The following is a 22,875-nucleotide window of genomic DNA, read 5'->3' as shown; positions in this document are numbered from 1 at the left end:
GGGCTATTAATGAAATGAGGTTGGCCATGAGTTAGTAACTATTGAAGCTAGATGATTGGTAAATGGAGTTTTATGTATTGTTTCTTCTACTTTTTTATATTTTTGAAATTTTTCATAATAAAAGGGTAAAAAATTTTACTGTTTTGTGCTTCTGATTTGCTTAATGGAATAGTTGTATCATGCTAATTAAAAGTCAAAGTTGTATTAGGAAATATGATTTCTTAAATAATCCTTATTTTTCTCATGATATATAAAAGCAATACATATTCTAGCTTGCTACTGAAATGATAACAGGTGTATAATGATATCAGGCATACAATAGCTTAAAATGTTTGAGAAAAATCTTATTTGTAATAATTGAGTATAATTTTTAGTCATATTTTTGTCTTCTTTCTACATGTACTATGTAATTATGGCATATATATAGAAAGTAATAATTCGTTGACTACTGCAAATGATTATATTAAAGTAGTGATCACACCTGTAATAAATGTTTTTTCTTATATCTTTATTGGAATATAATTGCTTTACGATCTTGTGTTAGTTTCTTCTGTACAACAAAGTGAATCAGCTATATGTATACCTATATCCCCATATCCCCTCCCTCTTGAGCCTCCCTCCCACCCACCCTCCTTATCCTACCCCTCCAGATGGTCACAAAGCATCGAGCTGATCTCCCTGTGCTATACAGCAGCTTCCCACTAGCTATCCATTTTAAATTTGGTGGTGTATATATGTCAGTGCTATTCTCTCACTTCATTCCATCTTCCTCTCTCACCTCCCCCAACCCCACCGTATCCTCAAGTCTGTCCTCTACGTCTGCGTCTTTATTCCTGCTCTGCCACTAGGTTCATCAGTACCGTTTTTTTAGATTCCATATATGTGCGTTAGCATACTGTATTTGTTTTTCTCTTTCTGACTTACTTCACTCTGTGTGACAGACTCTAGGTCCATCCACCTCATTACAAATAACTCAATTTTGTTCCTTTTTATGGCTGAGTAATATTCCATTGTATATATGTGCCACATCTTCTTTATCACACTTGTAATAAATGTTTAACATTTACTCTTCTCACTAGATTGTAAGCTTCATGAGGGCAGTCTGTCTTAATCATTGTATGTAACACAGTACTTGGCACATAGTATTTGCTCAGTAAATATTGTTGTCTGACCATAGTTTAAAAGAAAACGATTTCTGTTTAAATAACATTATTTTAGATTTCTTTTTAAAATTTACTAACGATATGAAAATTTTATTACGTAAAGAGCATAGTGAAAAGGTCTTAATGAAATGGTTTATAAAGTGAATCTATACCAAGTGCTTTATCTCCATATTTAGCTATTTCCTTTGATATGATCAGTACCAATTTGTTTTGTGTTTTTGTTATACTGTTTCAAAGGAGGGGACTTTCTAGTGCATTAATTGTAAGTGTACACTACACCCTGTGAAAAATAATACAGAAAAACAAAGGAAGGTGAAAATGAAAAAGAATTTTTTCATAGAGTTTGAAGACTCCACTAAAGCAATGGAGAAATTTTGTGTTCCATTTTAAAGCTCCTACAAGTATAATGTATGGTCACTTGGTATCTAAGTAAAATTTCTCCATTTGGGACTTTTATCATCATAGTACTTCACATACTAGTTCTTTGTTGTTAGACGTGGCTGCTTTCTGACTTGGGCACGTGGCTAGGCCTCACTGAGGTACCCCTCTGTGTGGTGTGCTACTGTTCACGTGGGGGCAGGAACCCTGCTGCAGCCATAGTCCACTGGCAGCCTCTCCGAGGCCAGAATATCCCTGTAGCTGGTCCTGGGTACACCTGCTGGATTTTGAAGTACAACTTTCCCTTTATCACCCTTCCGTTAGAGTCTTTAATGAATGGCTCCATCAATTATGTGCCTGCAGTATGCCGGAACTCAAGGGGACCTTACAGTTTTTTAATCCCTATATGACTCATGTTACCAATAAAATAGATTCCCTCCCTCCCTCCCTCCCATATCAAGTCATAACCACTCTACCAGGCTTTCAACCCTCCATAGTCTAGTCACCTCTTCAAACTTGGTTTCGGATCTGGTCAGAAGGTCCTGGGAAACTGAACTAAACTAGACTGGGATGCAGTACACAGACTAAAATATTCCCAGGGATCTCGCCAGTAGTCGTGGCAGCTATACTTGTTCATATCCCAACCTGTCTCCTCTCTGCTCTCTGTACCTCGTCTTCACACTGCACTAGTACTTGACATGAGGCATCGTGCATATCGTAGGTACTCAAATGTTTGTTGAACTAAAGGGATTTAAGAGACTGAGCAACTCTGAGTGAAATAAGCCCTTTACTATAAATGTGCTTTCTTCAGTTTTGAAGGTATTGCTGATTCTAACCATTGACTACTGGGGTCACTTCTCTTCTGCTTTCCTAAACCAATAGGGGATACTTAGACAACCAAACTCTACTCCAGCTGACTTCTGCCCAGAATCATACAACTCTTCTAGTCTGATGCATTTTGCTGAGCTGGAACACATGGAAATGTTTTTGCCCTTCGGTTATAAAGCTCGGTTAGAACCCAGCCTAAGCAGATTGCTTTATGGTGGCTTTATTTTGCATTCAGAAGGTGAGGGCACCCCATAGGCCCACGGACCACTCTGGCTGAAAGACACGAATAAAAGTAATGAGGTTAGCATTCTTCCTGGAAAATTCTTTAGGAAGTAGACTCACTATGTCCTTGATCCCTGTTGCTCTTTGTCCTTGGAGGTGGAAAGAAGGCCTTGAACTGGTCCTAAAGTCCTAAGTGAGATTAGGTAGTCACCCTGCTCATTTCCTCCCATTAGTTTTCCAGTTCACTCCAGAATCAAAGTGCTGCTGTTTCTTTCTTTGAAAGCTGTATATCCCATTCTTAGCCATGGCTTCTTTGTGGCACTTGGAACCAATAAGACCAACAGATCAAATTTTCTTAGCATTAAAAGGACTTGTTGTTCAACATCGAAACAAGGCATTAACATGCATCAAGACAGGACTTCATTCATTCATTCCTTTTCATTTTGGAGCCCCTGTTGTGTGCCAGGCCCTGTGCCAAGCACTGGGCTTAGCGCAGTGAATGGGATAGGTGGGGAGACCACCACACAGTGAGCAAGGGTAGGGGGTGGTGGGGTGATGAAAACAGGTGGAAGAGTTAGGGAGGAGTCAGATTATGCAGGGCCTGGTAGGTTATAGAGGAGTTGGGATTTTATTCTTGGAGTAATTGGTGCCATTGGAGCATTTTGAATGGCAGACTGACATGATCAGATTCGCACTTAAAAAGATCACTGTGGCTTGATGGGTGGAGAACAGATTTGCGGGGTCAAGAGTGGCAGAAAGAGGTCCAGTGTGCAAGCTATTGAAAATGTCCAGGAGAAGGAGGACATGTCTTGGACCATGGTGGTCTGTGGTATCAGTACAGAGATAGCCCCATGTATACCCAGGGCCATCTTCAGTACTAATATTTGGAGGGTCTAGTTAGTTGTGAATGTTAGATTTAGTTATGGGACTGTTTCTGGATTGGTTTCATAAGACTCTTTAAGAGAACTTATTAAAAGTATATATTTCCGGGTCCTGAATTAGTAGGTTTGGGGTGAAGTCTAGAGGAAACTTTTTTTTTCTGAGCAAGGTCACAAAATACTTTTATATTATTTAGGACACTCATGTAGGATTACGCAGAACAATTCTTTAATGCCAGCAGTATAAAAATGTCCAAAGATTGCTCCACCTTTTTAGAGTTAATACTACAAATTCCTTTCCTCCCCAGATATGCTAGCATCATTTCCAAAAGTTCATCTTTCAGTGCAGATTACAAAACCCTTTTCATTGACTCAGTCTTACTCTGATAAAGATAGATCTCTCCTCCCATGTTTCAAGAAAACTTTGTCTTAAAATAAGAATAAATTGCATCTCTTTATTTAGAATCCTGAAATTTTTGTAAAAGGTTCTCCCATCCTTACTTTCTTATTCTTTAATTTTAATCCTTCTTAGGTGAAAGTGCTTTCTTGGATTATCAGTTTCTACTTACGTGGTTTTGTAATTCACTACCGTTAATCCAGCTTCTTCAACACGTCTGAATTAGACTACCCCAACCCTCTCCTATGCTTTCCTCTTTTGGGAGGGTTCTCAGGATATACAAGACTATCACGGCATTGGCAGCACACCTAGTCTACCTATAGGAGATGAAAAAAGTTATCAAGGGTAGCACTTCTCTTAAGTAAATTCTTTAAAAAGTAGACCTAATGTGCCTTGATCCTTTTCACTCTGCTTCTCTGGGGCTAAAGGGAGGGCCTTAAATTTGCTTTTGAGTGAAATTAGCACCATGAAATAAATCTAGTGTGTATAAGTTAAAGGGCATGGGTTTCAAAACCTAAAAGACCAAAGTTCAAAGCCCCATTTTGCCACCTGCTAGTGATTTGATTTTGGGAAAGTCAATCTCTAATAGGCTTATTTTAGTCACCTGTTAAATGGGGATAATGTTGCCTCTGGAGGCTATTATGAGGATCTCCTGTGATGCATAGAGAGGACTTAGCTTGGCACACAGTAAGGCCTTAGTAAATGTAGCCATTTTATTGTCTACTCTCTCTTAAACTCTTTGGCTACTAGTACCCCAAACCTCAACAGAGTGAGCTGTGTCCAGAGACTGAATCTCTAGATTCAACAATTCAAAAAAATAAAATTTGTAAACAATAACTCTGCAAGCAAAATTAGTGACCGTGTACGGCTCACCTTCTGTTCTTTCTCTTTTTTCTAGCCCAGAATAGTTTAGTCATGTATGAACACTTCTAACACAGTGGCTATTACATTTGCCCCATTTTAGAATTTTCTAGGCCTATTGTTTCTACCTCCTGGAGAGGTTTCTCTCTTGTAGCCACATTTGATCTCACAAGAAACCACCCTCAAAGGATTTCTGAGTGCAGCTTTCAAGAGCTTATGAGAACTAACATTTTCCTTTTCCCTCTGCCCCCTGTGTTTCTGGTTTTCATTTGCTTAGGGTTTAGCAACTAGAGAAGGCCCCCTTAAGGTTCACAAATGGAAGCTCTACAGGAATCTTTGTGTGTGTTTATATTATTGAGGCTTTTCATGGTTCTTGTGGCTCTGAAGGCACAATAGACATTCCTTATCACCAGGGCTTTTCCACCTTGTAACACTAAATGCACTTGCATGCTTTCCATGCCGCTATAAAAGTATAGGCTGGCTTTTAGAATGCCAGCTTAAGGAGACGGTCTTCTCTACCTCTGTCATGTGAAAAGATGACACTATTGAATCTGAGGTTCATCTTCCTCTTTCTCTCCATCACAGCTTTGACTAAAAGATCAAAATCTGCTTTGCAAGCTGATCTCATTCCCCCCTGATTTTCCGATACTACTTTCCAAATCCTGAGTCACATTTCTCTTTGCATACGAATTCTTTTCTGCTGCCTGCTTTTCCCACAGTGTGTGAGTAAGTATGATCCTTCAAAATCAAACCGTTCCAGGTGTCTTTTCAACAAATAGCGCTGGGGCAATTCATATGCAAAAAAAAAAAAAAAATGAACCTTTCACCTTACTTCACACTATTCACAAAAGTCAACTCCAAGAGCACCATAGACCTAAATGTTAGAGCTAAGACCACCGTTAAGGAAATGAAAAGACAAGGCACAGAATGGAAGAAAATATTTGTGAAACGAGTATCTGATAAAGGACTTGTATTCAAGTTATATAAAGAACTCTTACAACTTAATAAGAAAACAACCCGATTTTGAAAATGCGTAAGAAATTAAGCTTATACTTATCACATGACTCAGTAATTCCACTCCTAGATATTTACACAAGAGAAATGAAACATAATGTCCATACCAAGACTTGTATGTGAATGATCACAGAAGCATTATTTATCAAAGCTCCAAACTGGAAACAATTAAAATGTTTATCAACTGGTAAACAGATAAACAAAATGTAGTGTAGTCCTACAGTGCAATTCTACTCAGCAATAAAATGAGCCAACTACTGATACATGTAACACCAAGGATGAACCTCAAAAACATTACACTAGTGAAAGAAGCCAGATACAAAAGACTACTTATGATAGAACTCTGTTTATATGAAATTTCTAGAAAAGGCAGGTATGGATGTGTAAAGCATGGTTGTCTAGGGGTGGGAGCTGTGATTGAACATATGGGCATAAGGGATAAAAGGAATTTTGGGGGTGGTGCGATGCAAGTGTTCTACAACTGGATCCTGGTGTTGGTTGCACAACTGTTTAAGTTTAAGGCCTTTTATTAAGTCTCCTAAAACACATCTAAGCCTACTAAGAGTGTTTCTATACTCCAAGGACTTACTGTGGTCTTGTTTGGCTAATAGGATTCTGTTGATGCTGGAGGCTCCCCCGAGCTCTCTTATTCTGATTCCTTGAGCTGAAAGAGAAAGACCCACCAAGCACATCTTAATACCTTTTTTTCTTCTCTCTGAAAGCTCTAACACCTTGGACTTGAGCTTTCTTGTGCCCTTAATCCTTATCTGAATTCCTCTTCCCCCTTTTGAAGATGGACCTAGGAGAGGCCTGATGTTAGAGTGAGATTAGGCAGGGTTATTTAACCAAATGGCCATACTTACTTAACCTTTGTTCTCTCTCATCTTCCCCCCAACCCCACTTTTTAATAGAAATTTGTTTCCACTAAAGCTTCAGGCAGTTTTAGTGCCTTAAATATTCTTTGTTAACATAATGTTTTTAGAAAGCTGAGTGTCAGGAAGGCCCATTTTTAATTTATCAATGGCACCCTTACTCTTAATCTGCTGAAGCATACTTTACTTTTGAGGGCAGAATTAATCTTTTATCAGACGTACCATGGATGCTGTTGGTTTCATTATTTTAGGAAAGTGTTCTTGTGTTGTTTCAGAATTAATGCTACCCACATACGTTTATATTCCAATATCTATTCAGAATAGATAAGGAAGATACAAAGTAAGAGTCACCCATATTAAATTTAATGCAAAGGAGATGCAAGTCACTGCTGTTTGAAAAACTAACAGTGGTGTTTAACTTGTTGATTTCATCTTGACTGTGAGGAAAGTGAATCTGAAATTAAGCCTATGACAGAGAATATTTGGACCTTCTTTTATAAGCTACAACTTTGTGGAACAGTGAAGAAAATGTTAGCACAATTATAAGAAGATAATTTTATACATGGAAAGTTTTTGGAGGTTGAGGGAGACAAAAAAGGAATTTCAGTCTGCCCTTTGTTTAAAGCAGGGCCATGTAGAAATGCCAAAAGCTGTCAGTGTAACTTCTTTGCATCTCTGGGGCCTCAAGTTTTCACATCCCTAAGAGTCACTTAGGGGCTTGTTAAAAATACAGATTCTTGGGCCACACCCCTTTTGGCTCTGAGATTTTACTAAACTCAGGGGATTCTAATATGTATTACATTAGGTAAGGTTCTTCAGAGAATCAGAATTAGTATGAGGTGTGTGTGTGTGTGTGTGTGTGTGTGTGTGTTTGTAAAAGAGATTATTGTAAGGAATTGGCTCATGTAACTATGGAGGCTGAGAAGTCCCCAAATCAGCAATCTGGAGACCAAGGAAAGCTGATGGTGTACTTCTAGTCTGAGTCTGAATGCATAGGAACCAGGAGAGCCGATGATATAAGTTCCAGTCCAAGTTTGAGTCTAAAGGTAGGAAACTGGCGTCTCAACTTGAAGACAAGGCAGAGAGAGAGAAAGAGAGAGAGAGAGAGCAAATTTTCCTTCACTCAACCTTTTTGTTCCATTCAGACCTTCAAAGGATTGGATGTGAATAAGGCTGAGTGGTCACCTTGGGGAGGGCAATCTGCTTTACACAGTCTACTGTTTTAAATGTTAATCTCATCCAGAAACACCCTCACAGACATACCCAGAATAATGTTTAGTCAAATATCTGGGTGCCTCGTGGTGTAGTCAGGGTGACACATAAAATTAACCATCACACCATCCAAATCTGAGGAATTGGAAGCAGTGAGGGGCAAAACCAGATTTCCTGGAAGAAACACTTGTAGGGAGAAACCTTATAAAGAGACTGTTGTTGCACTTTAGGAAGCAGTTGTACAATTTCAGTTATAAAAGATGTCCAGACTAGGCAAATTCATAGTGACAGAAAGTTGCCAGGGGCTGGAGGCCGGAGTTGGAATAGGGGAGTGACTGCTAATGGGCGTGGGGTTTCTTCTTGGGGTGAGGAACATGTTCTGGAATTAGATATTGGTGATGGTTGTACAACTTGTGAATATGCTAAAAACCACTGAACTGTTCCTTTTGAAGGGGTGAATTTTATAGTTTGTGAAGTGTATGTCAATAAAATATGTACATATCTATTGAGAGAGATGCGAAGAAGTGGAGGTAGATAGTGTTGACATCTCTGAGACATTTTCTGTGAAGAAGTAAACAAACGTGGGGTGATAGAAAGGGATGTGGGGTTGAGGGAGGATTTAAAAAAAAAAAAACCACAGGACATATTGCAGCTTGTCTGTATATGGATTCAAATGATCCATTGGAAAGGGAAATATTAATGATGCAAGGTTAAGGCAGAGGGAATTTGCAGTAGCCAAATCCTTAAATTCACTCACTGTAATGCCATCTTGACTTTCTTCATGTCTCTTCCCTAGGTGACAGATCAGTCGGTGAAAGCATTTGCTGAGCACTGTCCTGAACTTCAGTACGTTGGCTTCATGGGTTGTTCAGTTACTTCTAAAGGAGTCATTCATCTAACCAAGGTAGGAACCGTGGCTACGTCTCCTTAGTTTTTCCGAGTATCATTCATATCAGTGCCCTAGCAATGTTATACGTACTTGAATGAGGACTACTCAGACCATTATAGAAGTGTAAGTAGTGTTTGGTAAAATTAAAATCAGTTTAAGGCAACAATACACAATCTATCCTTTCTGAAATGGTACATTCATTTAAACAAGAAACTTTTTTGCTTTTTCATTTGCTAATGACTATGAAATATATACATTAAAGAAACTGATATATATATGATAGAACATGTTGAGATGTTAATGTATTGTGTTAGAAGATATTTTGATGAAAGTGTTCACTGGTCACATATCATTAGATCTTCTGAGCATTTGGCTTTTAAGAAGTGAATATGGTCAGTGCATATGATTAAGCTGAATATGTAACGTGAAAAGAGAAGCGAATGTATGTCAAAAATTAACTTTATATTTCAGAGAGTTTATTTATATACCAAATATATGAAATCTCATATTTTAGCAATAATGAAAATACCAGTTCCCTTGTAATCTCTCCCTTTCAATGTGTCATCTCTGCTGTTTTTCAGAGTTCTAAAATAATTAGGAGCTAATTCTTATATACATGCTTTAGAAAACTGGCTACTATAAAATTTACGTGTGTATTATCTGAAATTTGTCAGGTCTCTTCAAGCTTACAGTTTAGCGGGATATAATGTTTTTCTTTCTTCCTAGGAAAAGAGCAAATGTTTACGAGTTACCTAGAACTATGGCAATAAGGCCCAGTGGATAGGAGTCTGGGCTCTGTTGTCAGCTTGTGTTTGAATCTTGGCTCTGCCATTTATTACCTAAGTGAGCAAAGTATTTTTCAGGGAATTAATTGAAGTAATATTTGCAAGATGCTTGCCTCAGTATTGAAACCACAGTAAGTGCTAAGTAAACTTTAGCTACTATTATTAAAATAGGTGCTACAATATCTAAATTGCTGGAAAATCAGAGCAGACTTTGAAAAAAAAAATCAAATCACTGTTCTAGTCTAGTGTATCTGAAACAGAGCCTGTGGTTGTTCTGTGTCTTAAATGACTGATCAGCTTTAATTATATTTTGAGGATCAGAACCTAAAGCCAGCAGAGAGGATAGGCACGTTATTCTCTTATTGCTCTATCAAAACATCTCAGTGTAACCAAGACCATATGTAACCATAATTTTTTATTCATTTTCTATAACCTTGGCCTGAACATTTTGGTAGATGAATATTTTTCTAGTCACATCTAATGCTGTTTATGGTGTAGAGTAGAAATGCCTTTGGATGAACAGATTGTGCACAACAAGTGTTATAATGACCGTATGTGGGCTTTTTACGATCACTTGAAATTGTACTCATTAAAGGCAAAACAGGACTTATTAGATCAGTAAGTGCTTCCCTGAGCATTTTGAGATGGCCAAAAATTGTACACTGGTACTTAAAAGATCAGAATTATTTTCTGTGACAAAATAGCAGCGATAGCAAATGTCAGCTTTGGAAGGCTTAATTTGCTGAGAAGATTATTCTGAAGATTATATACCAGGATTGGTGTTTTGGCCTGTTAGCAGTCAGAATCTACTGGATTCATATCAAAGCTGGTCCACAGCGTTTTAGGAGCATCTTTCTTGCTCAGCACAGTGTTTGTTTTGATGAGAAGACTGGTTGTGGCATAAGATTGCTTAGTTTCATGGATTCAGGTAAAGGCAAGATAGCACTTTAAACATGCATAACTTTTGCAAAGCTATTTTAGTTATCTTATCTCTTGAAAACCAAGGGTAGAACTCAAGTTTTAATAAAATAAAAGCTTCTTTGTTAAAATATTTGCATTCTGACAGTGTTTTTATACTAAGACATTATACAAAATGTAATTTACATTCACAAAATGTTTGTAAATATATGTGTTCCTAGAAAGTTGTGTTACCCTTATTATAATCAAGGTATATAGTTCTAAATAATTTATGATCAACATGGTATGTAATTCTTAAATAAATGATTAGGGAGATATGGGATACAGAGTGTTGAGAGTTATTGGTATAAATATATTTAATTTTATATGATTTAGAAAATCTCTCCAAGTTATTACTTTACTAAGTCTCTGGCTCTAAGTTTGCTACTAGAAGCAGGTGCCATAAAATCCCTGTGCCTTAGTGTCCTCCTATGAAGAGATGTGCCTGTATTAGGTGATCTATCTCTAGAGTTTCTTACAGCCAGACAAGTCTCTGAATTTGAGTCATTGGCCTGGACGGGACTGTGAGTGGCTGTCACTGAAACTAAGGAATGTCAAGTCTTTAGTAAGTTAGAAGGGAAAACTGGGGATTTGTGACATCTTAGATTGTTAAATCAAGGGCAAGAAGACAGAAGATTGGGAATAAATGGAAGAATATTGATATTCTATTACTATGGTCTCGTGGACTTAATTTTACTTTGATGCTCTCAGCCTTGGCTGGACTCTATTTATTGATGACACACCCTTAGTCTTCAGATAGATTCTGCTAATATCAAGCAATATTGAAGTAAGAGGCCTTCCTTCTAAGCTGCTGTGACTATGTAAATGAGAGTCCAGAAGTAGCTAAGACTGAATGCCCACAGGTTGAGAAGATAAAGTCAGCTTTACTATGTAAATGAGAGTCCAGAAGTAGCTAAGACTGAATGCCCACAGGTTGAGAAGATAAAGTCAGCTTTACCGGAGTGGGTTTGGAAGCAATGATAAGAACTTTTGAGGTCTCTAACAGTTGAGAATGTTAATGACTTGTATCCGGCAGAATTGAGCTTCCTCCAACACAGGTGTGTTCTTTTCACTGCCATGTACCTATTTATAAATGTAAAATATTTCTATCTTGTACTTTTGCTCTCCTTCCCACTTTTCAAAAACAAGTTCAGCAAATGCAAATGTATAGTTAACCCCTAGTGACTAGACTGTAGTGCCTAAATATCATTTGCCACATTAAGGACTAATAGGAACATGTCAAAGGACCCAAAAGCCAACATGAAGTGCCTCTCACTGGCCTAAGCTGGGATACTTTGAGCATCAAAAAGGAAAATGGCTGAAATGGATTAAAACAAATGTATAAAAGTCATGAGTTTACAATGATCTATAAAAAAAACAAAACAGAACCGGATTTCTTCTTCCAGTTAAGATGGAGTAGTGGGGACCAGATTTACTCTCTTCCCTGAAACAACCTAGAAAAACTGACAAAATATATGAAACAATGGTCTTCAAGACACTGGATATCAGACAACCAAGGACAGTGATCCCTGAGATATAAGAAACAAACAAGAGAAGCCCTATGCTTGCCTTCGTCTAATTTGTTGGAAGAGTTTCCAGCTTGTAGCACAGAGAGGGATAACCCAGGCAAAACTCAGCAGACTATCTGAGTTGAGATGGAACCGAAAGTCCAGGGAGACCAGGATAGCCAGAATTCAGAGGACAGAGTACCAGAGTGGAGAGAACTTGCATAGAAAACCCCAGAGATTGGTGTATGCTCTCCCTTCCTTGCTCATCCAGTCCTAAATAACCCATGAGTAAAGAAGAAATCAAAAGAGAAATTAGAAAGTATTTTGAACTGAATGAGAATGAAAACACAACACATCAGATTTAGTGTGATGCTACTAAAGTACTTACTTTAAATACCACCAAACACCTGTATAAAAAAAAAAGGTCTCAAATCAACGACCTTAGCTTCTGCCTTATGAAACTTGAAAAAAGAAAAGCAAATTAAACTCAAAGTAAGCAGAGGAAAGGAAATTATAAAGATCAAAGTGGATATCAATGAAATGGAAAACAAAAAGAAAAGAGAAAATTAATGAAAGCAAAAGCTGGTTCTTTGATAAACTCGATAAATCTCTATTCAGACTACTTAAAAGAGAGAGAGAGAGAAATTGCCAATACCATGACTCAGAGGAGTAACATAACTACAGATTCTCCAGATATTAAAAGGATAACAAGCGAATATTATGGACGTCTTTATGCCTCTAAATTCAACAAGTTAGATGAAATGGAAAATTTATTTGAAAGATGCAAACTTCCAAAGCTCACTCAAGAAGAAATAGATAACCTGAATACCTCTACATCTCCTAAAGAAATTACGTCTGTTGTTAAAAACCTTCCCTCCAATGATACTCTGTGCCTAGATTGCTTCACTGGTGAATTCTACCAAATATCTGATATATTTTAAAAACTTTATCAGTAAGAGATACATACTTGAGTATTTACTAGTGAAATGACACAATGTTAGGGATTTGTATTAAAATATTACAAAGGGATAAAAAGAAAAAAAAAAGTGGATAGGCCAATAAAGGAGACAAAAATGGTAAAATATAGATAATTGAGCTGGGCTATAGGACAGGGCTGTTCATTATATTATTCTCATTACTTTTGTTTATATTTGAAAATTTCCATAATAATAGAAAAGCTTTTAAGGGGTTAAAAAGTTAAAAATGTTGCTATTAATATAACATGATAAAATCATACTACTCAATAGCATGCTTTTTGAGAATGCATAATACCATGGAAAATGCTCAGGATAATAATTAATAATCATATACATTAATATATAATATTAATTTAAAATCAGTTGAACAAATAAGCCAATAGAATCTGAAATGTCAAAGTGACATGTTATTTTTACGTGTAGTTGGAGTGCAAACCTCAGAAATGCTGTGGGTTCATGAGTTTAATGCCACAGATCCATTGTGAAATGACTTAGATCTGTTCAAATGATTTCTACCAGTAGTCAGGAAGATGCTATTTTATATGACTATTAAGGATGATGGTGAAGAATTTTTGACAAAATGTTCATTTTCATTATATGCTATATAAAAATTTATATTTGTCATAACTTAAGATTGTTGATAAATTTAAAAGTTGTGTTTATTAATTAATGATATTAATTCTGATGATATCTTAATCAATGATATTAATTCTGATGATACCTTAGATCTTATTGTTGCTTCAGTTTTTCAGTTTATAAACATGAACTGAATTTTTAGGATGTGTCAGATATGGGTATGTTTGTTTTTGTTTTTAAATAGAGATTTTTTTTTTTGGAAGGTAACAGCTAAAAAAATGCCCAAAGTTCAGATATTTTCTTGGACCATATCATATTAAAGAACTTTTTAAAAAACACATATTTTAAAAGTGCTTATGGCTGAAAATACGAAATATTTTCTAAAGAAAAACAAAATTGATTTTTTTCAGTCAATTTAACATAAGTGAAAGAATGTTCATTCATGCAGCTAACTCAATTTTCATCTTCCTTTTCATGTTTATTCAGACACTAGAAATGAAAGATGAACTTTCTTGTCTTTCAAATTTCCAAACAACTGATCAGTTTAGAATGTCTTATTCTAAAGGCAGAACATTTTATTTTGCTACTTTAGAGTTGTTATAGCTGTTAAGTTATAGATTATCATTTCATTTGTTTCTGATTAATTATAGGTACTTGAGTGATATTTTGAGATGTGGCAAGTGTGTGTTCTTAAATTCATTCAGCTCTGAAGTATTCCCTAGTGAGTATGACCAGTGAGGACTCTGAAGAGGTATTTGTAGGGTGACTGTGCTTTTGGTTCTTTTTAGCTTTCCGGGAGTTAAGAGTTGAGCCAAAAATCAAGTGTTGAGAATTTAGGCGCTGATTCTCTAGGCCTGGTGTGATCCATAAATAGATTTTTTCTTTGAAGTTCACAACGGAGAGCAAACTGCTTACTGCTGTCATCAAAGCTAATAGGATGACTGCTATTTGTATGACCTAGGGCAAATCACCTAATCTCTTAGCCTCAGTTTTCTCATCTGTAAAATGAGGATAATAATAACATCTACCTATCTCTCGGGTTTTAGAGGAAGAGTGCTTGGCACATACTAAAGCAGCATTTGAAAAATAATATATATTAATTAATTAATTAATTAGAAAAATATTCATCATTATGTATAAAAGCTTCTTATAACTCTTTAGTCCTAATCCATTCATATTCTTTTATTAAAATAAAAATGAAAAATAATTTTCATGAAAATAAATCTTAGTTAAAAACTTTATGACCCTTCTTTCTACCTGAGTGCCAATGCTGAATGTTAAGATTAAAAACTGTTTGTCTGCTCTTCATGGTTTTGTTTTGTTTTTTCCCCTTTAATACACTGAATAACTAAAATAATATTTTTAATAAAATCATTAAAAAAATTCCTACCATACCAATACACTGAATCAGAGGAATACAGTTTTGTACCTTATTTTTTCATTTTTTTATTGAAATATAGTGGATTTACATTGTTGCATTAATTTCTGCTGAACAGCAAAGTGATTCAGTTTTACATATATATACATTCTTTTTTGTAAATATTCTCTTCCATTATGGTTTATCACAATATTGAATATAGTTCTGTGTGCTATACAGTAGGACCTTGTTGTTGATCCATTCTATGTATAACAGTTTGCATCTGCTAACCCCAAACTCCCAGTCCTTCCCTTCCCCACCCCACCTCCCCCTTGGCAACCACAAGTCTCTTCTCTTTGTGTGTGATTCTGTTTCTGTTTCATAGAAGTTCATTTGTGTCATATTTTAGATTCCATCTGTAAGTGATATCATATGGTATTTATCTTTCTCTTTCTGACTTACTTTACTTAGTATGATAATCTCTAGGTCCATCCATGTTGCTGCAAATGTTATTATTTCATTCTTTTTTTATGGCTGAGTAATATTCCATTGTATATATACACCACATGTTCTGTATCCATTCATCTGTTGTTGGACATTTAGGTTGTTTCCAAGTCTTGGCTATTGTGAATAGTGCTGCTATGAACATAGGGATGCATGTATCTTTTTGAATTACATTTTTGTCCAGGTATATGCCCAAGAGTGGGATTGCTGGATCATATGGCACCTCTACTTTTAGTTTTTTAAGGAACCTCTATACTGTTCTCCATAGTGGTTGTACTAATTTACATTCCCACCAACAGTGTAGGAGGGTCCCCTCTTCTCCACACCCTCTCCAACATTTGTTCTTTGTAGACTTCTTAACGATGGCCATTCTGACCGGTGTGAGGTATGTTGTACCTTATTGTTATTGCACAAATTAGTGACTTTGATTTTTATTTTTCTAAATTAGTATAGGCAATGTCTACGCAAGCTGTGGCAATTTATCACATTTATTTTTTTTTCATTCTGTTAAGTCAGTAATATCTGTTCAGTGAGGCTACTCTCTTTATATTTTATAACTCTATTACTCCTACTCTAGTTGTAATGTATATTTGTGCTACATTTTCATTTCCACAACTACAACAGCAGTATGTATCAATGTGACACTAGTAAAATAAATGAATTCATCTTTCAAATGACTCAGTTTGTGAAAGTCCTAACAAGTAAAATGAACAAATGAGTTTCTTTGTTGCCTCTATCCTTTGATAAAATGGTTGCTTCAGGCTCTACTATAAATATATAAATATAAAATGAGGAAAGCTGGCTCTCTTTTTTGAAAGGGCCTTTCCTGGATCTTGGCTTTATACTTTAAATATTATTTTACTTTGCTTATGTTATCCTCAGTTCACTCCTTGAATTTTTATCACACACTTGTTGTTCGTAAATTATGGTTTTCGTTGCCAGTATTCCTGTAAAAAAAGGATTTCAACTTTATTTATCTGGTCTCTAACACATGAGGTCAGTCTTTATTCAAGAAAGATATTAGGAGACACTGCTTTCAAGCTCTTTTTGACTTTCAGATTCATTCACACTGTGTTGTAACAGAATTTTTATTTAAGGATCAGTGTGAATCTGCTTCATTCAATCTTGTGGTTTATACATAAATGCATAGTGATATCCGGCACAGATGGGGTCACATCTCAAAATTGACAGAATAGACTACCTGAATTAGAGAAACCAGATCTGAGGCTTAATGAGAATACGTTATAATGAAACTTAATGAGGAGATATACTACTGAGGGAAAGAAAGTAAGATCTCATTTATTAATTAATTTTTTTATTGAAGTAAAGTTAATTTACAATGTGTTAGTTTCAGGTGTACAGCAAAGTGATTCAGTTATCATTTATTAATTTAAAATAAACATTTACTGAGAATTACAGAGAGTCCAATTAATTTGAAAACATATTCAATTGATTAAAACACTGACAGTTATATTCACTTAATAGTTTTGAACATTTATAAAATATTTAATGGTGTTTTATTATCAACTAATTCAACTGTCTTATTTAAACACTATTTTCACTGCCCCTGGGCAGGTCCTGTTAGCCACAGGGAAATGCCTGCATATGTACATATTATATATTCATTTATACACAAACACAGTACATACCCACACTGTGCCAATCATTAATCATAGAGAATCCAAATAATCAGATTTTTCTTTACAATTTTGTTTAACATTGTGCAGTGTTTATAACGATGGCCTAAGGGGCTCCTGAATACTGAGGGGAAGATAAATTATGTTGCATCTTTATTGGAGTCACATTCTTTGAAAACAGGGAATTCATTTCCATGGTAACTCTCTATTAGTCAAAAGTTATCTATGTAACAGCAGAGGTGTGTTCTAAAATTTTATCTTGGAACCTCAGTATTTAACCAGAATTTGGGTCTACATAATATTACTCATTATTTTCCATAATAATTTTTGGAATAGAGTTTGGTTGTGAGCTCCCTGTTCTCCTGTCACACTGGCCCAATAATAGAGTCCAATAGCGTCTATTGACTAAAGGCAGTTGAGCTCTTCGTATGTTTGCTCTCCAGCCCAGAGGTATCACAGGTATTTACACAAAAGCTGTTGATCACATTGTACTTACAAAACCGTCAGGAACATAGCTGCTTCCCCTACTGTAGATTTCCTTTCAATTGATTGTATCCCAGTGGGATGATTGGCCATCAACATTTTTTTCCAAGAAAAAAGGTGCCCACTGGAACTTTCTCTGTTATATTCATTAGTGGAAATGCTTGGTTATTATCTTTGATCAGAGGTACTTTTCAACATGCAATTGGCTATCAATTTTTTTTTTTTCCATCTTAATATGGTTTTTAAAGGCACAGGCTTTTTATTTTTTTTTAAAGATTGATTGATTGATTGATTACTATGTTGGGTCTTCGTTTCTGTGCCAGGGCTTTCTCTAGTTGCGGCAAGCGGGGGCCACTCTTCATCGCGGTGCGCGGGCCTCTCACTATCGCGGCCTCTCTTGTTACGGAGCACAGGCTCCAGACGCGCAGGCTCAGTAGTTGTGGCTCACGGGCCCAGTTGCTCCGCGGCACGTGGGATCTTCCCAGACCAGGGCTCGAACCCGTGTCCCCTGCATTGGCAGGCAGATTCTCAACCACTGCGCCACCAGGGAAGCCCGGCTATCAATTTTTGATCTTTAAAAATGAAACAATACCCCTGTGCCTGAGAAAGCAGAAAGCAGCTCAGGATACTTTTACAGCTTTCATCTAGCTCAAAGGAGAAAACAAAGTTTATTAGCACCCTGGGTTTCTCAGACAAGGTGTGGGGAATGCTCTGGCAGTTATTCCCTTTTCTGGGTTGTGACAATGAACTCTCATTAGATTGACTACTTCTTTTCATTTTGGAATCTGGCTCCCCCTTCCCCTTTCTTTCCTTTTGCTTTGTGCTGGTCCTGGGTCTGTTTGCCCTCACATCCTTTCTTCTCTCTAAGCATGCTCTTCTATATCATAGGGGGCTTCACTCTGCAGGCTGCATTTAGTGGGAGGCAGGAAGGCAAAGGGAAGGAGACAGTCTGGTATTTCTCAACCTCCCTGTCTGTCTCAGGTAGCATTTCTGGCAACAGCTTCATATCCTCCATGTTTCCAGCCCTGGACAGACCTCCTGCAGCTCCAGCTTGTATTGGAAGACCAGGCCTGTGGCCATGAACACTGAGTCTTCTTTCTGTCTCTCTAGCCTTAGGGTGCTTGTGGCCTCCTGCTGCTGCTAAATCTGTGGCTTACATTAGTCTCTCCAGTTTGTCTTCTCACCTTCTACTTCATCAGAATAACCACTTTCCTTAATGAAATTCCCTTCGTGTAATTTATGGTGGTTTCTGTTTTCCTGGTTAGATCCTAATACATATTCCTTTTTGTGTCATTCAGGGTTTCTTATGTGAGAGCACATCTAAGAGAATAGAACTGATATTTATTTCCCCTTAGAGAATCTTGTAACAATGGGCATCAAGCACAAAGCAGAGAATTGCACATAATATAACATTTAAATTAGACTTGACCATTCCTTAGACACTCTCTAGCCATACTTTGGTCTTGGATCTAGAAAAGCTATAACTAGAGAGGTAGAGGAAGCTAGCTATTTGGTAATTAGGAATAATGAAGCTACAAGGCTGTGGTGATTCCCAAGAATAGGATAGAGGGCTAGGTGCTTAATTATAAAAGAATAGTTTTTATACATGCCCCTAGAAAGAGTAAAATTTAAATGTTTCTCAGTGCTGTAATGTATAATGTCAATTCACAGAGGCAAATGTAAAGAAAAATATTTGACTAAATAAGTTAATTGTTGTGAACTAGTTATTTGAGTTATCGATTATTAGTTACCAGTTAATTTAAGTTATATCTTGGATGGTTTTGACTGACAATTAAAAAGTAACATGCTATCAAGTCAGTACTTCTGTTTATTTTTTAATTTTCAAAAATCTTGGTCATGCTTTTTGTTGATGTGAGAAGGTATAAGTGACCCAAAGTACATAATATTAAAGTAAATCATAAATTTTGATATTTAAAGTTAGCTGTATACTAGATAGTGTTATTTAAAATTTCATTTCAATTAGTTGAAGCTTTTCAACTCATAGATGGAAGAAACTGGTTGAGAGAACAGAATTAGTTCTTTGTATCAGAAAGTAGTGCTTTAATATATAAATCAAAGTTATATAATTTTTACACTTCATTTTTGAAAAATTTGCATTATATAATAACAATGTAGTTTCATGTTCTATGTTACTTAATATCAAGGAAAACTTCGTAAAGACCTTCTTTCTGAGTGCTGTTTCTTATTGGTAACTGATATACTGCCTATAGCATAGTCCTTAACCTAGAATTTTAGATCATTTACTTCCAGCTCTTAACATTGAGTGTGATTTGTCAATTCCAAATTTAAATACATTGTAAACCAAATGCTGTTGCTTCTTAGAACTGCTTTTGTAGGACAAAGGTAAAACTAAGTAAAACAGATGGGACCTGACTCAGTGTTTGTAGAGTACCTGATTTGGATTTTGAGTATAAATCCTTACATGCTCTTTAAAAAGTTTGAGTTTTCTAAGATTTTTCTCACCTGGAAAGTGTTCATTCTTTTATTATTATAGGTGATTGTTGCACTTACGTAATATCAAGTACAATGCCAGAAATGAAGATTGTGGAAGAAATAGGATTTTTTCCAAACGTGCATCCTGATTTTTTTCTTTCTCACTAGTAAGGGTGATCTGATTGATTCATTTTTAGATTGTTAATATCAGACTTGTCTTCCAACTAGAAGGGGTATTTGAGGCTTTGTTTGGGGACTTCAGGAGGGAGGGTAGGGGGGCAGAGTTATATATACATTTTGGAATGTTTCTTCTCATAAAAATGGCTTGGAGATTGAGAGAAGAGAAAGCTGCTAATGGATGCCTAGGTTAGCTGTTTTCTTCCTGAATGACTCAGGGCGCTCCAGACCTATGGGGTAAGCCTCAGAGAGAAGCTGCAGGTACCTACTGAAGGGGCCTCATGCTGTTCCTCTGTGAACAGTACCTGGTCACAGATTAGCAAGACTAATGTCTGAAATTAAGTTTTGGGCCCCTTTCACTCTGAACTTTGACTTTAGTCTAAGGCTCAGAAATGAGAGTGTAAGCCCAAGAGATTTTCCATGTGGAGATGAATATTCTAAACCAGAAAGAAAGAAATCAGTTGCATATTCTAAACCAGAAAGAAAGAAATAAAAGGTACTTCATTTTAGAGAGTAGGTATATCATTTCTGTAACATTTTTTGAATGCTGGAAAATGACAATATATGCCAGAGTATTTTTAATTAAAAATCATTAATGTCGTTTCTTTGTTTTTCAGTTTCATACATTTAGAAATAAAGAATGGAATAATTTGGCTGTTTGGCTTTAATAGTATAATATCAAGAAGTCAATGTACAGGTCACTTGGCTTAGATATGATAAGCTTTTGTATTGGGCTAATGGCATTTCAGTTATTTTACTACTTTTAAAAATAAGGTCGTAAAATTTTATTTGGAATATATTTCCTAAACTTTTGACACTTTGAAGTGTGATATGTGGATTCAGGTGACTGAAATGGGTTCAAATTTCCATGAATTGTCTGTTTAAAAAAAACAGATCTGTGGATTTGGTATGAGGAAATGAAAGAGAAGTATACAACCAGTCCAATTAGACAAAGTAATCTTTCCTTGCTTGCTTCACATTTGACTTAATTTACCCTTAATTTATTTAAGCTTTGATTTTTTTTTCTTATTTAAGTCAAACAGTATGAATGTTTTATTTTTTTAACCGGGGAGAAATTCTTTTTCTTAGCTCCTGCTAGGTAAAAAAGTGACAGGGCTGCTTAGTGCTGCTACCTTTAAGTGCTGTTCGTAGTTTGTTATGAGCTCTAGAAATCTTCTGTGGAGAAAAGAAAGGGATTTGGTGGAAAGTAAGTCCTAGAAAAAAGTCAATTAGAGACCGTGCTGCCTGCCAGAGTGGAAGAGGAGGAGCGGAGCATCCATTCTGATTTGGTGTACGAAGAAAACAGGAATCCAATTAACAAATGCACATTTCTGCAGCAGAGGACAGTGATTAAAATTTTTGGTGAACTACTCAAAATTCCTGCCACACACATCAAAACTCTGAAAACTTACAGAGACTGTTCAAATGTTCTTCACTTTAAGAACAAACATGAAAATAGAGAACTGATTATGCTTCTTGTTCTAAAATGATCTTTAATTGTGTAGCGTGAGAATGTTGTTTTTTATTATTTAATGCTTATGTATTAGTGAGGTTTATGTTCAGATATATCACCTTTAGAAACACGTAGCTTCAGAGCTGCAGATCCTGCATTCGGTATAGTTAAAAGAACAGAGGCCTGGTTTACGGAAACCTAGGTACATGAAATTATTTTTAATGTTTTGTTCTTGATTTCAAATTTACTCATTCAGCAATCAGCATTTAATAATTTCGTTTGATGCACCTAGTACTGTGTGAAGCACCGGTGACACAAAAGTGAGTAAGACATGGTCACTGACCTGCATTAGCTTGCCTTAGACTCTAGTGGGAGAAACATAGACTTAATTAGACTAAATTATAAAGCAGTGTGTTTAAGGCCGTGGTGGGAGAATGAGCAACATTGTTGGGTGTACAGAGGGCAGAGTCTCTTAATCTGATGGTGGGCATCCTGGGAGGTTTTACAGAGGATGTGTACTAGAGCTGTGAAGGCTGCATTATGCTTTGACAGGAAACGAAGCCAGCCTTGTAACTGCTCCAGGTGGCTTGGGACAATATTGCTGCTAATGCTTTTTTTTTTTTAGAATCATGCTAGTCCACTATGTATTATTTTTTATTACTCTGGGTATGTATGCCCACAAAGTAGTGTAATCAATTAATTAATAATTTTTTTTACTCACTATAAATTGAAAGGCTAGTATGATTGTACCTAGCTAACCTAATGAATTTAGCACATTTATATGTAATTAATACTTTTAGATATTAAATTTAGAAGTGTAAGTGCTACCTGTGTGCTGATGAGGCCCACATTTATTTGGCATCTCTCCTTGGGTATCTAACAGGCATCTCAGATATGGTATATTCAAAAGCAAAGTCTCTCCCTACCTGTCCCCGAAGCATCTTAGTTAATTGCAGTAATACCTTCCAGTTGCTCAAACCAAAAAACCTTGGAATTATCCCTGATTCTTATTTTTCTCTTGTGCTCCGTAACTAATTTGTCAAAAAATTCTGTTGATTCTAATTTCAAATATATCCAGAATCTGATCACTTTATACTACCTCCAGCTGCTTCCACTGTGGCGCAGTCCCTGATGTTGCTTGACTAGATTAATTCGTTACAGCTTCTCTGCCTCTACCATTGCTCCTAGTCTAGCTAGACTCACACAGAAGCTAGAATAATCATTTAAAAATGTAACTTAGATCCTGTCACATACCTGCTTAAAACCCACCAAATTCCCACATTCCTTAGAGCA

At 36.3% G+C, this 22,875-nt stretch overlaps 1 protein-coding gene across 5 annotated transcripts in view; it reads left to right on the top strand.

Annotated features, from left to right (window-relative positions):
• The window catches only part of FBXL17 (F-box and leucine rich repeat protein 17), a 472,180-nt gene that overhangs the window by 131,743 nt on the left and 317,562 nt on the right, over positions 1 to 22,875 (top strand). For all 5 annotated transcript variants that reach the window (XM_036846590.1, XM_036846589.1, XM_036846592.1 and 2 more), the window contains one exon: positions 8,622 to 8,729. In XM_036846590.1, coding sequence (XP_036702485.1) covers positions 8,622 to 8,729 — 108 coding nt within the window. The remainder of the gene's footprint in view (positions 1 to 8,621; positions 8,730 to 22,875) is intronic.

The sequence above is a fragment of the Balaenoptera musculus genome, chromosome 3 (assembly GCF_009873245.2).
Source record: "Balaenoptera musculus isolate JJ_BM4_2016_0621 chromosome 3, mBalMus1.pri.v3, whole genome shotgun sequence".
Taxonomy (NCBI): Eukaryota; Metazoa; Chordata; class Mammalia; order Artiodactyla; family Balaenopteridae; genus Balaenoptera; species Balaenoptera musculus.
Note: the sequence above shows the minus strand (reverse complement) of the source record. Positions and strands in the feature narration are given on the sequence as shown.